A 15,454-nucleotide genomic window follows, 5' to 3' on the forward strand; every position below is an offset into this window, starting at 1 on the left:
GTTATGACACAGTCATATTATGAAGCACTGTGCAGCAGTTAAAAAGAGGAAGATCGGGGCTGGCCTGTGGCCGAGTGGTAGAGTTTGCGTGCTCTGTTTCGGTGGCCCTGGGTTTCGCCGGTTGGGATCCTGGGTGCAGACGTGGCACTGCTCATCAGGCCATGCTGGGACGGCATCCCACATGCCACAGCTGGAGGGACCCACAGCTAAGAGTATATAGCTATGTACCTGGGTGGCTTTGGGGAGAAAAATGAAATATATAAAAAAATAAAATAGATAAATAAAAGAGTAAGATCAAGTTATATGTACCCCAAAATGCCTCCATAGCTATTATTGAGTAAAAAAGAAGAGTAGAACAATAGCACAATGCCATTTATGTATAAAACCTTTAGATTCCTTTGGGAATACATTTATGGGTGAAAATTTTTAGAGAAACATGTGGAAGAATACAAACCAAACTGATACTGGCGAGAGGTCTAGAGAGAAGATTCACATTAGGGATAGTAAGACAAGGAGACATTTCCTTATTATAATGTTTGCTTTTTTTCTTTGTTTAAATTTTTATGTTACTTTAATTAGCAATCAATGAAAGTTTTAAAGTTACTTAAATTTGAGTGACGTTATCAAATATTCACGTCCTTGAAACAGTTAAAATGCATTAAACTAAGGTACTTTATTCTCTTAGCTTTTGAGAACCTTATACAAAGTGTCAGAGCAAGAAATAGTAAAGGATGCTCCTAAAGAAAATTAAATGTGTTTCCAGTTAATCTTGTAGTCTGACTCGTGGTTTATTGACATAGCAGTGCATCTAATTATTTATCAAATGGCTCAGTCACTGCCACTTTTTAAAAACTAGCTATGGGTCTTCTTGAAAGATCAATGGATTTTCAATGTATGACTCTTAGGATATCATAGACTTTAACAATCATGATATTTCGAGTATTAAATAAAGCTGCTGCCAATTACATAAAGTGAGCATTTTATAGTAGTCAGTACATGACTGTACAGTAGAAAAAGACTTCCTCGATGGCTATCAGCTGCCTTTGACATATCTTTCAGTATTTACGACTATGAAAGTGTTCGTTATTATAACGTCTACTTTTTAGAAAAGTTGGCATCATCATTGCGTTTAGTAAGTAATAACCATTCTTTCTGTTGTGAATACGTTTCCAGGTATTATAACGATATTTGATGTATATTTGGTATAGAATTATATAATGATCAATATAATGATATTGGTTTAGAAATAACATTGCTTGGCCTGAAGCTCCTTTACTCTTAGTTTTTCTTTTCTAAATGACATAGAAATTTTGGTTATGCAAGACCTCCCCCCTAAAAAAGAAAGGATGATGAATGAAACAAATAAAGACACTACTGTGTTTCTATTAATATTATTCAATGATTTCAGTGTGAAATGAAGAAACTTTTCATCTCAAAGTGATAATTATCTAATTTTCATTGGTAAAGGGATTTAATAATTCTGTTCTTCTGAATGGGAATACTAATAACATCATTTTTTTTTTAGATTCATACTAAAAAATGCAACTTGGATTCATGTTTTTAACCTTATGTGACAATGATTTTTGTTGTAGTTAATAAGAGAGGAAGCACAGGAAAATAATAAATGGACCCATGGAATAAAATTTTATTTCTTCTAGGCCTTTATTTTTGGGAGATCCTAATATTGAACTTCTAGACAGAGGACAAGTTTTACATTTAAAGAATGCACGAAGAAGTGACAAGGGGCGCTACCAGTGTGCCGTGTCTAATGCAGCTGGCAAACAAGCCAAGGATATAAAACTGACTATCTATAGTAAGTGTGATTTTCTTATGCTTTTTATTGTTATCAATTCTCATTATAAATTGAAAAGCAGGGTTTACTTTAATGCTAACTGCTCTTTTATTCAATACTGAATAATTTGGAATACAAGTTACTTGAGAAGAAAGAGCCTGTCTTCATGTCTTTTAGACTAGAACGTTGCATCCAATTTTAATGCATTTTGTCATTAAGTATGAATTTCTTCAAGTGGTCTAGTGATTTTCATATGATCTCACTTAAGAGATCCAGTATTTCCTAATTGGTTAGTACATACATAAATCAAATGTCTATATCCTTAAAGGGGTTAAAAAAAAATCTCTGAAAAAAGAGTAGAGATGCATGAAATAGAATGAAGTTGACGGTATGTGAACAATTCAACTGTTTTATTTTCATTCCATCTTGGCCTTTATCCTGACCACATGGTAATATTTTAAATGCCTTATGTTTGTGCTGCTATTTTCTCCCAGCTAAGTCCCCACCAGAGATGTGTAGCCCTCATTTCACTAAAATTCTCAATATCCCCTGAGGAAGATGATTGTCAAAGTCATTTTATTTTTTATGTATGGAGCCATAGGAAGGCACATGAACATTATGATGCAGGCATAAAGAATTACACAATAGAAAGGACTAGAACTCAAAAGGTCAGTAGGTCAGTTATGCTTATTGTGGCTCTGCTTACTGCACTGTCTTGTGTCCTTCCATAGCATATGATCCTCAGGAAAAGTTTAGATTCTTCAGGAATGTCCCCTCCTTACAGACTCTTCCCAACCCAAAGCAGTCACCCAGTCACTCTCTGTTATGTTGTCCTTCATAGCACGTCTCACTCTCTGATAATTTATTACTTAATTATGGATTTATTTAATTATTCACTGTTTCTCTCCAAAGAAGCTAAACTTCGTAAGAGCAGAGTCTTGTTTTGCATGTTCCCTAATTTAATGTCTGATACACAGCAGCTCTCAAAAAATATTTGCTAAATGAATGAATGACTTGGTGATATACTGTCCCATGAGGTAGCCATTAGCCTCATGTGGCTATTGGGCTCTGGAAATGTGGCTAGTCCAAATTGAGATGAGCTGTAAGTATGCAGTACACACCAGCTATCAAAAACTTAATAGGAAAATATAATGTAAGATATTAATAATTTATATTGATTACATCTGAAATGATGACATTTAGGATATATTGGGCTAAGTAAAATGTGTTATTAAAACTAATTTCCTCTCTTAGTTTTCATACTTTTCAATGTGGCTACTGGAAAATTAAAATTATATTTGTGGTTTGCAATGTAGTTCTATGGGACAGCACTGGTCTAGTCATTAATAAGAACTTGGTCTTCTGAGACAGGCAGACTTGAGTTCAGACCCAACTTCTGCCATTTACTAGCTTTGTGACTTTGGATAAATTGCCTAACCCCTCTGAGCTTCACTTTCCTTGTCTGTAAAATGGGGATAATAGTAGCACCTCTTAATAGTATTATTGTGAGGATCAAATGCTAGATACTTTACATGGATTACCTGGCTTATACTAAGAGTTCAATAAATGTTATTCGTTTATCATTATCCACGTAGTGATTTTACTGTCTTACAACTTGAAATATATATAGAATCTAGTTTGGCTTCTCTTTAACTTCACTGAATTGCAAATCTTCTTTTTCTTAATATTAGTGTCTTTATTATATAAAGTTCGAATAGCCTTCTCGAGTCAAAGAAATTTTATTTAATGCAGGCTTTTAAATCATTTCTATCTATAAATAGAAGCCTTGGAGGAAATCAGTCATGAAAAGACATGTTCTCCAAAAAAGAGTAGCATTACTGAAAGATTAGCTATGCAGGCATCCAAGTTACACAAAACTGTTATTGCTACCATTGGCCTCCTACCAGAACCAGACATTAAACAGTGGATGCAGTATTTCCCCTAAGCCATTGAGTAGTCTTCTCTGCCTTACTGTATGGTTCCCAGGGTCTGTGATGAATACATTTTGGTGATTCAGTGAGACTCCTATTTCCATTGGACCTGGATTCTTTAATTTCAGATTCTCTTGTTCACTCTCTACGATGCCCTCAGGCTCCAAGAAGAGCGGGCTCTAATGATTAAACCTTCTAAGATTGTCTGAGATGAAAGGTCTTATAACTTTGTGAAGTTCTGAGTGTTATAATTCAGGAAATAATGCCATTTTATCTCTGGCAAGCTTGTCTGCACCTCCAAGTGGGTAATCTTAAGCTTATTTTATTTCATTTGTGAAAATACTTTTATTCCTAAGAATAATGAAACAGATGCCATGCTTGGGCTGACTGTCAGGAATATTTATGTAGATTTCAGATTGAGAATGTGTTTCACACTACACTTGATTCATTCATTTCCTTATTTACATGAGGATGCAGCAAGTGGGTTGATGAAAAGGAAAGAAATGGAGACAAAATAAGAGTGAAAAATAAAAGAGATGGAGGGGGGAAAAAGAATGTGAAAGAAGCAAAGAAATAAAAGAACTTTTAATATCCTATGGGAAGATCATATAGATTCATAGCAAGTAGTTCAGAGGCAAAGATTTTTAACCTGAGGTCCATGGATGAGTTTCAGAGGTCGGAGAGCATCCTCAAATTTTATGAAAGTCTTTGAGTGTATATACATGGTGAATTTTAATCTGTAGTGTGTTCATCACCTTTGTCTGTAAAACCCTTCCTCAAACGGAAGTACAGGTCTCAGAAAAGTATACATGAATTAAATTTAAATAGGAAGTGACAGTTATTCACTTGGCAAATTTAAGTGGTAGGTGGTATGTCGTTCTGCTGTCAATTTGAAATGTTCTTTGAGTGATTTTTCTCAATTTCATAAGTATAAAGTTTGTAAATAGATTCCTTTCTAGTACAAGTGATCTTCCTTTGTAAAATGTTCATGAAGAATAGGGAATTGTTTGAATCTATGTTCTTGCCCTCGTTAATGTATCATCCAACCAAAAAAGCTAGCCGGCTGAGTTAGGCAATTTGAGCCAAAAGTTGGATATACATTTACAGATTAACATATGACACAAACAGTCTCAAACCAAAATTAAAATTTAAAGTCTGAATAAAATGCTCTCTCTTAAGATTTCAAAACGGTGATTTGAATTTGTGTGAATTAATTATCTATAGCAAGACTTGGCAAACCTTTTTTATAAAGGGCAAGGTAGTAAATCTTTTAGGCTTTGCATATCATGAGACAAAATCAAGGATATTATGTAGGTACTTATGACAAGATAGAAATGAATTTCTACCAATAGTTTGCTGATGAAATTCTGTTTTGTTGGTAATTTTAAAAATTGTAAAATTTTTTTGTAATACAAATCTGCCAATGAGAAGAGTAGAATTCTTTTGGGGGAATAACATTTTGTTTAATTGGAGTTCAAAGTTAGTGATCCCTATCACCAAAACTGACTTCAAATGTTCGTCTGTTAATGGTGATCTGTAATGAGGTTTTGTGTAATTCATATCTTTGAAAATGTCTTTTCATGCAGTTAGGTACTGTCAGATACTCTTATCAGTTCACAAATAAGTGATTTTACTTGATCATGTTTACTGCTTGGAAGACATTTACATAATTCTGTTATATTCTCTTGATATTTGACTTTTGTCATGCCATTATACTGATAATTCCAATTGAAGGTTAGATGAGAAGTTCTCATTTTCAGAAATAAATGGACTTTAGTGTGGAAATTTCCTTTGCATTTGCATCAGGGTCTCACAAACATTGCTGAAACTGAAATTTGAACTCAGAAAATATATTCACTGTAAATTTGTAGGGAAATCGACATCTCAGTTTTGTTTGAAAGCATGGGAAATGTATAAAGCAGCTTGACGTTACTTGTGATTCCAACAACAGAATGACTACCACCGTATAATTTTTGCATTTAAGTGCTGTTTTTGCCTGGTAAATTTAGGTTTAATTCATTAAGAAACGTTGTCAAGTTTATAACAAAATTAATTTCCAAAATCATTCAGTATTCAAAAACAGGGTTTGAGGACAATTCTTCTTATTCAGAAAAATATCAGTCTCAGTCCTGAGCTCAAAAAATTAAAATGTAACTTTACCACAATTAAGGCATTGAACTGCTATATGGTAGGACAAGTTCTTATATTTCAACTTCTGTTTCTGACAAAAATTCATGGAACTGATGTTGTGTAAGTCTACAAGAGCAAATAAAATACACCATGGACACTACTGGTTCAATAACACATGAATATTTTACACAAAGTGCTTGCTGATGAATAATACAAGGAATAAAGCTAGACTCTTAAAACCTTACATTTTAATAAGCTTTGTAAACTTGTCTAAACCTGCTCTGCCCCACACGTGTTTTTTACCACCATCAGCTGTAACACATCTTATCAGATTCCACTTCAGGTTGTAATGAATTAGTGTTTTCTCACTTTCTTTGAAGATATTTTTATCTTTAGTTGTTCCATGCAGGCTATTCTTACAGGCTAATTCTTCAGTTTCATCAAACTTGGCATTGACTCTTCAAATAAACAGAAAACAACTAAGCAGTATCAGTAACATCTGTCAATTTGTCAAGAGCCAAGAATACTATTCAGAAAAGTTGCCTTTAAAAAAATTGACTATTGATCTCGCTCCCAGTGTTCTCAGCTCTTCAAGCAACTCTTCTCATGGAAGGCTAATAATTTTAAATAAATTGATTTCTCTGGACACTTTTCTTTGGCTGCTGCACTCGTCCCTGTTTTGATTAAATCACTGTTGATGAATGGCTTTCCTTGCTTGGCTAACAATGAGCTGCTCAGAAACCTACTTTCATTGTAGCCGCATTTTGACTTTAGATCTTTGTGAAGAAATTCTGCTGTGATGAGACATTCCATTTAACATTTTCTGATTTTTCTAACTGTTGTTTTTCTTTGAATTGGAAAGATGGCAGTGAGTATGTGGTCTAGTAGTACTGGTGTGTATTGTATTCTTTCAGAACAGCTATAGCATTATTACAAAATAAACACAGTACTTTGCCATTTAATTTGATAAAATAGTCTACATCGTATTGTGCTTTAAAAATGTGAAATTTTTTTTTTTAAATATTTTTTTTTTTTAAGATTTTATTTTTTTCCTTTTTCTCCCCAAAGCCCCCCAGTACATAGTTGTATATTCTTCGTTGTGGGTCCTTCTAGTTGTGGTATGCGGGACGCTGCCTCAGCGTGGTCTGATGAGCAGTGTCATGTCCGCGCCCAGGATTCGAACCAACGAAACACTGGGCCGCCTGCAGCCGAGCGCGCGAACTTAACCACTCAGCCACGGGGCCAGCCCCTAAAAATGTGAAATTTTAAAGTCCACTTTTCTTGTTTTGGCATGAGGAGTATGCACTGGTAATAAAAAATAAAATAAAACATCACGGTATGGTGATATGCATGGCACTTGAAATGCTGTCGAGTTATAATCGTGTCCCTTAAATTCATGGTGAGCTGAGCAGCAGTGAAAAGTAATGAGAACACCACCTTTGGTATTTGTTGCAACTACTTAACTCTTAACCATTATAGAGTGACAGTAGCCATAGACAATATATAAACAAAGGAGCGTAACTGTATTCCAATAAAACTTTATGAATGCTGAAGTTTGAATTTCATATAATTTTTACGTCACAAAATATTATTATTTTGATTTTTTTTCCCCAACTACTTAAAAATATAAAATCTGTTCTTAGCTCAGCATCTCCATGCCTGGCCTGTGGACCGTAGTTGGCTTTCCCGCTCTATATAGTAAACCCCTTATAGGAAAATCATTCCACCATCAAATCCACCGCAAAGTATAGTATATCTTGCCCTAAGTTATGTGTGAGAAAATGTGTATATGAATGTTTGTCACTGTGAACTAGTTCTAAGAACGATTATCAGAAAATATCAAGGTACTTTACTCAGCACCCAGCTCTTGATTTCTAATACCCGTCTCCACTAAAAGAAACCAGGGCTTCATGGAGAAATGGATAATTCTAGGGCTGGGTCAGGAAATATGCAAGATGAGCCTGGAGCATGTAGTAGGGCTAGAAACTAAGAAAGTATTAAAATAATAAAATGGCATGGGTATCTGAAAGGGACATAAGAACCTACTGAAGTTGCTCCCAATGGCCCAAACTGGAACAATTTGAAAAACAAAATAAATAATGTGGTGTTAGATTATAACCCAAAATATAAAATGTTTCCGTAGGTCTACACTGAAAAAAAATAAATGATTGAACAAATAAATAAATTGGGGAGGAGAGACAAATTCTTCATATAGAAGAATTCCAAATAAATTATGTATGTATTCCCCTCTCACGGAAGTAGAGTGTAACTCCCTGCCCCATAAGTATGAGCTGGGAAAAGTGATTCTTTTCAAAAGAAAGGGGGAAAAGAGCAACTTTATAATGGAGAAAGCTGGCAAAAACTACCTCAACCAGATTATCTAGGTTAACATCATCGGTGATGTCAGGTTAATAGCTGTGTACCCTTCATATGATGTGATAAGAATGGCACTTTACTTCTATGATCTTCTTCCTAACCTATAGCCCTAGTCCAACTCTAAGAAAAACATTCTACAATATATCCTATTCTAAAATTAAAGTTTAATGAAATAGTATTAAGGCACTCAGATTCAGGCACATGCCATTTGATTTCTTTTAAATTGTTGCAATTATCGCACAGTCTGGGAATGAGCGTGTTCAGAATATGATCGAGCCACTTGAGCTGTTTTCCAAAAGCAGAGTCCTCATGTGGTGTGAGAGGCCAGGCATGTGGTTACTGAATTATGGAAGACACACATGTAGCCAATTAGATGAGTAAACTTGAGTGAATGAACTCTTGACAGTTCCAAAAAAAAACAAAATGTAAGAAGCAAAAGTTAAAGACTCCACAGCTATTACCAGTAGCTGGTTCTGAAAGCACTTAGACCTTTAGTATTTCTTGGGGAGAGGGCGTGCAGGTGTTCCACATCTGACATTTTTGCTACTTGGCTTAGTTGCAAATGTATTTTATCTACTTTAAGTGAGGTTTTGTTTTGTTTTACTTTGTTAAACATAACTTTCTTACTTACTGTATTATGATCTATTGGACTTAAATAAACCTCTGAAACTAAAGCTGTGACTTTGTCCTTTTACTGAAATCTGAAACCCAAAAGGAGAGTCATAAGGATTGACAAGACAGGGGCCGGCCCAGTGGCCAAGTGATTAAGTTCATGTGCTCTGCTTGGGCTGCCCAGGGTTTCACTGGTTTGGATCCTGGGCGTGGACCTAGCACCACTCATCAGGCCATGCTGAGGTGGCGTCCCACATAGCACAACTAGAAGGACCTACAACTAGAATATACAGCTATGTACTGGGGGGCTTTGGGGAGAAGAAGAAGAAAAAAAAGATTGGCAACAGATGTTAGCTCAGGGCCAATCTTTAAAAAGAAAAAAAAAAAGATTGACAAGACAGGCAATTATCAACAGATAAATTGCAGACTTCCCAATTGTCTTTAATTTATATTGACTTTAAAGGCATTATTTAAACATCTATAACTTTTAAGATTTTGATGCAGTTGCTAAAGCTTAGAAGATTTGTTTCTGTTCTGAAATCCTTTGTAGTTCCACCTAGTATTAAAGGAGGGAATGTCACCACAGAAATATCAGCACTGATCAACAGCATAATTAAACTGGAATGTGAAACACGGGGACTTCCAATGCCTGCTATTACTTGGTATAAGGACGGCCAGCCAGTCATATCCAGCTCACAAGCACTTTATATTGATAAAGGACAATTTCTTCATATCCCTCGAGCACAGGTCTCTGATTCAGCAACATATACGTGTCATGTAACCAACGTTGCTGGAACTGCTGAAAAATCATTTCACGTGGACGTCTATGGTAAGGAAAAAATACGTGCTTTAATCATACACCTTTCTGCCTATGCTTTCTAATATTCCAATGGCCAGTTGTTCACTAATGAAGTCCTGGTGGGTTTGGTCATTTCAATATGCGTGGGTAGAAATTGGAAGAATTTGTCTCATGATTTGGAAAAATATTTTAAAAAGCTACAACTAGCAAGAAGTGGTCCGTTCATTTAGCCAACCATCTGCTTATGGCACTTGGGGCATCTAGACCATTTGGTTTTTAGGGAGAAGGTAAAGTAGTTGTTAGGACGAAGGTCATTCTCTACTATTTGCCCTTCGTATGCCAGACATGGTGCAGAGTATCCCACCATATTCAGAATAGTTGTTGATCCACTGAAACAAGAAATTCTTTCCTCAGCAACTTAGAGGGAGATGAACATGTGGGTAGTTTCTATGGTCAAACTGTGTGAGAAAAAAAAAATTCCCTTTATTTTATTAGGGTTTCAAAGAATTGCCTGAAACATTATTTTTTTCTGTCTAGTTCCTCCAATGATTGAAGCTGACTTGGCTCTACCCCTGAATAAGCAAGTGGTTGTTGCTCATTCGCTAACACTGGAGTGTAAAGCTGCTGGCAACCCTCCTCCAGTTCTCACCTGGTTAAAAGATGGCGTACCTGTGAAAGCCAGTGACAACATCCGCATAGAAGCTGGCGGGAAGAAACTAGAAATCATGAGTGCCCTAGAAGTCGATCGGGGACAGTATGTATGTGTGGCTACCAGTGTGGCAGGAGAAAAGGAACTCATTTACGAAGTTGATGTCTTAGGTAAATAAGGATGCCACCACCTGGATTCTCAGATGCATAGCAACACCTTTATTCAATCATTTATTCATAGAAAAGTTTATTAAATGCTTTTTTGTTGATATAACAATAAACAATCTTAAAGAAGATTTAGCATCTGTTCAGCTCTGGACTGCATATCACTGAGTGGTGGGGATTTATCAACCAGAGTCCAAAGATCTAAAAACCCACATACATCTTCCACTGATTTTGAGAGAGATACTTTGTATTTGTAAGTGCATAGATGTGTTTTGCATCTATGACAGTAGCTGATTGCAGTGGTGATAACATGATCATCTGTCATGAGCACTGTGCTAGACAACAGGAAGCTTAGTCTCTGGGCCTTGGGAAGTCATCTTGCAACCTTGAGTTTCTATTTCTTTATAAATTGAAGACTTTTGAACAGAGACCAAATTTTTGAGGTTCCCTTCTCTTACTCTCATGTAAATAAGCAACATAAAATCTGAATAAACTTTATATTCAGATGGCATCATCAACACCATAGTGCTAGATTAATTGAGAAAAATCCACAATATGTCAAAAGTACATTCACTGATCCTGGCAAGTGTGTATTGTAAAATGTGTTTTACTTTTCAAAGCCTCTTCCTGTACCAGGTTACTATGATGCTTATCAGCCTTCTAAACTGCAACCTAGGATTGCTTAAAGCGATGGTGTATTTTCTCTTGTCTACATTTCTCTGTGTGTTACATCTTTGTTGTTTTCTAGTACCACCAGCTGTAGAAGGAGGAGGTGAAACATCATACTTCATTGTGATGGTTAATAGCTTACTGGAGCTGGAGTGTCAAGTAACAGGCTCTCCCCCACCAACTATCATGTAAGTGTTTTGACGTGTCTTCTAAATACCTCTCACGTCTTGGAGTGTTTTAGAGCTGTCTTGAAGGACGTTCTGTGTCATTAAAAAGTGGTCTTATAAAATTATATCCTTTATATTCCTCTTTTAAAAAACATACTCTCTATATAGGCAACTTTTACTTGATACTCACAGGGCCCCTAAATCTTCTCTGTTAGGGGAATTCCATTCATGCTCTGAGAAATTACGTTTTCAGTTCTTGGAGACAGACTGTTGAGCAGTATCTGTCAGATCTTCTGAGGCACTGAAATGTTTATTGGAGGACTAAATAAAAAGAAGTACACCAGACAGATTAGGGAAATAGAGGAAGTTAACATGCTTATATGTTTCCAATTCTCTTTTTCTCATTCCTTCTTTCACAAAGCATTTCTTGAATACTTGTCTTTCATTTCCAGGGTGTTATAGGATATGCAAAGGAACAGTTAGTCAGTTAAGGGAATAAAATGTGTTCATGTGTGATTATAAAACTAAATGAAAAGTGATAACATAAGAAGTGAAAAAATATGATGCTATGTGATTTCAGAGTTTTGTTAGGGTTGTGTTCATTTTGCTGGTTAATATTGTGTAAACATTTGAAGTGAATAATATTTAGGGGTATTCGCCTCTTTCTGTAGCCCAACATTAATAGAAGAATGAAGAAGTCGGCACCTAGTTACTGGATTCCAACAATATGCCAACACTTTATGCCACAGAGTGAGGAAATAGGAAATTAGGCAAATGCACAATTGAGAATTTATCTATCTATGGATGTATTTAAAAATCTTCAATATAAATCTAGTTCTCCTATATATGTTTGTGTGTGTGTGTGTGTCTTCTAGGAACTTAGTTATTTAAAATATATCTCCAGATTTCTTTTTGCCTTGTTTCTATAGGTGGCTGAAGGATGGCCAGCTAATCGATGAAAGGGATGAATTCAAGATTTTACTAAATGGACGCAAACTGGTTATTGCCCAGGCTCAAGTGTCAGATACAGGCCTTTATCGGTGCGTGGCAACGAACACTGCTGGAGACGGCAAGAAGGAATTTGAAGTGACAGTTCATGGTAGGCTGAAGGAGGGACAAGAGCATTACATTTAAAATTAATTTATGCATTGTTTCATCATCTAATTCAGATTGGAGCTCAGTAATCTGGATAAATCTTGAGTTGTGGAAAGTAGTATAAAGGGTGGGAATTTGAGTTAAATAATGGCACATTATAAGGCACTTTACTAACACAGAGACTTAACCAAGAGATACCACGTGAATGAATACAGACAGAATTTAAATGTTAAGAAGTGTATGCTGCATAGAATGCCAGGATCTGAGGAATGAGCCCAAATAAGATAGAAGAGACAGGCAGCAAATTTCAAGAAAAGGGGTTGTGTCAGCATTCAAGGGTTTAGCCAAAAGAGGCAGGATTATGAATAAAGTTGTTTCCAGAAATGGAGGCTGAGGATGTTATGCAGGATGCAGGGCATATAAGTGTGTTCATAGAACTGGCACAATAGGGTTAGAACTATTCATCTAATGACAGAAGCAACCCTCTGCCAGAGTATCGTGCAGCTCACTTGCCAGCAGACCTTGGGAAGAGAGGGACCAGGACAAGAAAGTGAAGAGCCATTTGGAAGCCCCAGCAGAGGTTTCTATGAATATCAACTTCATTTCTCCCTTTTTCTATGTCAGATGGTTTTTTCCAGCTTTTTCAGTCCCATGATGGAATATAGATAATCCTGTTTCTTGGTCTCAATTCCAATTCCTAAAGGAGGGAATCTGGCACACCCAGCTTAAATCAAGTTACCATCCTGGGTTCAATCAGCCTTGGTGGGGGCAGAGTCATGTGGTATAAATACGGGTACTGGAAACCCACTCTAATTTAACGAGGTGGTTCTAGAGAAAGGAAGGATCATTATAGATTGGGAAAATACACCAAAAGGTGTAAGCCAAACACATATGGATTACAGTTGCTGTAAATACATTTTACTTATTCCCTGGAGAATTAGAGATCCGTAGTTAAGAAATAAGTAATCTCTAAAATTGCTTAAAATTATAAATCAAATGTGTAAGATGAAATTATTTCAATGTTTGTTAAAATAGGGATTTGCCCTCATCTAAATTTTAAAGTTTCAAGTTCTTGCATACAGATTTTTAAGTGTTTGACCTCACTGATTATGATTTTTGTTCCCTCCCTCCTTCCCTTTCTCCCTCCCTCCCTCTCTCTGTCTCTCCTTCCCTTCCATCTTTCCTTCCTTCTTTCCTTCCTTTCTAAATCTAGTTCCTCCAACGATCAAATCCTCAGGTCTTTCTGAGAGAGCTGTGGTGAAATACAAGCCTGTCACCTTGCAGTGCATAGCCAATGGCATTCCACATCCGTCCATTACGTGGTTAAAAGATGGCCAACCTGTGAACACTGCCCAAGGAAACCTCAAAGTAAGTATAAATATTACTGAGCTCAAAATGAGAAAGCTACATAGATCTTCCTGGACTTATCACATTCTTCTTTCTATTTTTTGTTTAATTTTTCTTTTTTTTTGAAGATTGGCACCTGAACTAACATCTGTTGCTGATCTTCTTTTTTTCTTTTATTTTTTTCTTCTTCTTTTCCCCAAAGCCCCCCAATACATAGTTGTGTATTTTAGTTGTGGGTCCTTCTAGTTGTGACATGTGGGATGTCGCCTCAGGATGGCTTGAGGAGTGGTGCCATGTCTGCACCCAAGATCCGAACTGGTGAAACGCTGGGCTGCTGAAGCAGCGTGTGCAAAATTAAGCACTCAGCCACGGGGCCAGCCACCCACATTCTTCTTTCTTAATTGTAGATTTTCCTGTTGGACAGATTTTGCAGAAAATTTATTAAAACAATATATGTTTCCTTAGACATTTTTAGAATTTAACTTAATATTTTGATTTGAAGAATGGAGTTAAGGACTGATAACTTTAACAAGCATATAGACTTTAAAGTAGCAATTGGTATTTTTATTATTTTGATTTATGCCTGTTTTAACTATTGAAAAACCGACGTCTCATGGATGAACGGTGTTCAACAATACTAAGTTAGAATATTCCCAGCATGTTCACCATAGACCGAGATTGAAATAAAGTCCTATCTAGATAAATCTTAGTGAAATAAGTCTTGAAAAATGTATTTTAACTCGTTTATAAGCTTCAAGAGGGCAGAGACTCAGACTCTGTCAATAAATTCACTTCTGTATCTTTTACACTGAGTATAATCCCTGGCATATAACTGTACCTCAGTACATAGTTCTTGAATTAATAGATAGATAGATAGATAGATAGATAGATAGATAGATAGATGGATGGATTTTAAACCTGAATAATCTAAACGATGCATTAAAAAGTTTGACTTAATAGATTTTGCTACTAGGATCAGATTAATTTGACTATTGTGGGCTTAAACTTTGCATGTAGTAAGTTTTTAGTAATGAGGGATGTGCTGAGTTCTTTTCTCAGCTCATTTACTGTTCCTATTCCAAATCCAGTGGAGCTAATCTTGCACATTTGTACTAGCAAAAGATTCAGTATGCAGACTCCAAACATAGTGCAGGTAAACAACTGTTTACCTGGGAGATAGGCGTTTTTAACATAATTATACAAAAGTATAATTTCAAACTGTAATGAGTGATTTTAAAAGAACATATATAGAGAGATAAGATCAAACACTGAGGAAAGGCTTTAAGCATTAGGGTAATTTATAGAGAAAGTCTTTGAGCACAGATCTGAAGAAAACACAGGAGTTAAATGGGTTAATTAATGGAAGAGAACTGAGTGGAGTATTTCAGATAAGATGTGCATAGGTAATCAACTTAAAGTAAAGGAGAATTTGACACTTCTTGAGGACCTGAAAGCAAGCCAGCAGACTGAGAAACTGAGAGCAAAGATGAGGTGGTATTAGGAGACCAGAGAACTGCTAGGAGGTATTTAAATAATATTAATGATTTGATGTTTACTTTAAAGCAATGCGAGATCTTTGAAGAGTTTTAAGAGAGGAGTGACATGACCAGGTTTGCATTTTAAGTAGTTACTCAGGCCCCTTTTGGAGAATGAATTGAAGGAATCAAGAGTAGATATGTGGAAATCAGTTGGCACTTATTTGTCTAGAAGAGACAGAAGATAG

The 15,454-nt window shown here is 36.0% G+C and overlaps 1 protein-coding gene across 9 annotated transcripts in view; it reads left to right on the forward strand.

Annotated features, from left to right (window-relative positions):
• HMCN1 (hemicentin 1) overlaps positions 1-15,454 on the forward strand; it is a 434,632-nt gene that overhangs the window by 247,271 nt on the left and 171,907 nt on the right. For all 9 annotated transcript variants that reach the window (XR_011532218.1, XR_011532219.1, XR_011532217.1 and 6 more), the window contains 6 exons: positions 1,659-1,813; positions 9,392-9,670; positions 10,178-10,459; positions 11,202-11,310; positions 12,219-12,388; positions 13,598-13,752. Coding sequence is in view for 3 of the 9 variants with exons in the window: in XM_008514091.2 (XP_008512313.2) it covers positions 1,659-1,813; positions 9,392-9,670; positions 10,178-10,459; positions 11,202-11,310; positions 12,219-12,388; positions 13,598-13,752 (1,150 nt within the window). In the remaining 6 variants the exon portion in view is untranslated. The remainder of the gene's footprint in view (positions 1-1,658; positions 1,814-9,391; positions 9,671-10,177; positions 10,460-11,201; positions 11,311-12,218; positions 12,389-13,597; positions 13,753-15,454) is intronic.

Source organism: Equus przewalskii, chromosome 23 (genome assembly GCF_037783145.1).
Source record: "Equus przewalskii isolate Varuska chromosome 23, EquPr2, whole genome shotgun sequence".
NCBI lineage: Eukaryota > Metazoa > Chordata > Mammalia > Perissodactyla > Equidae > Equus > Equus przewalskii.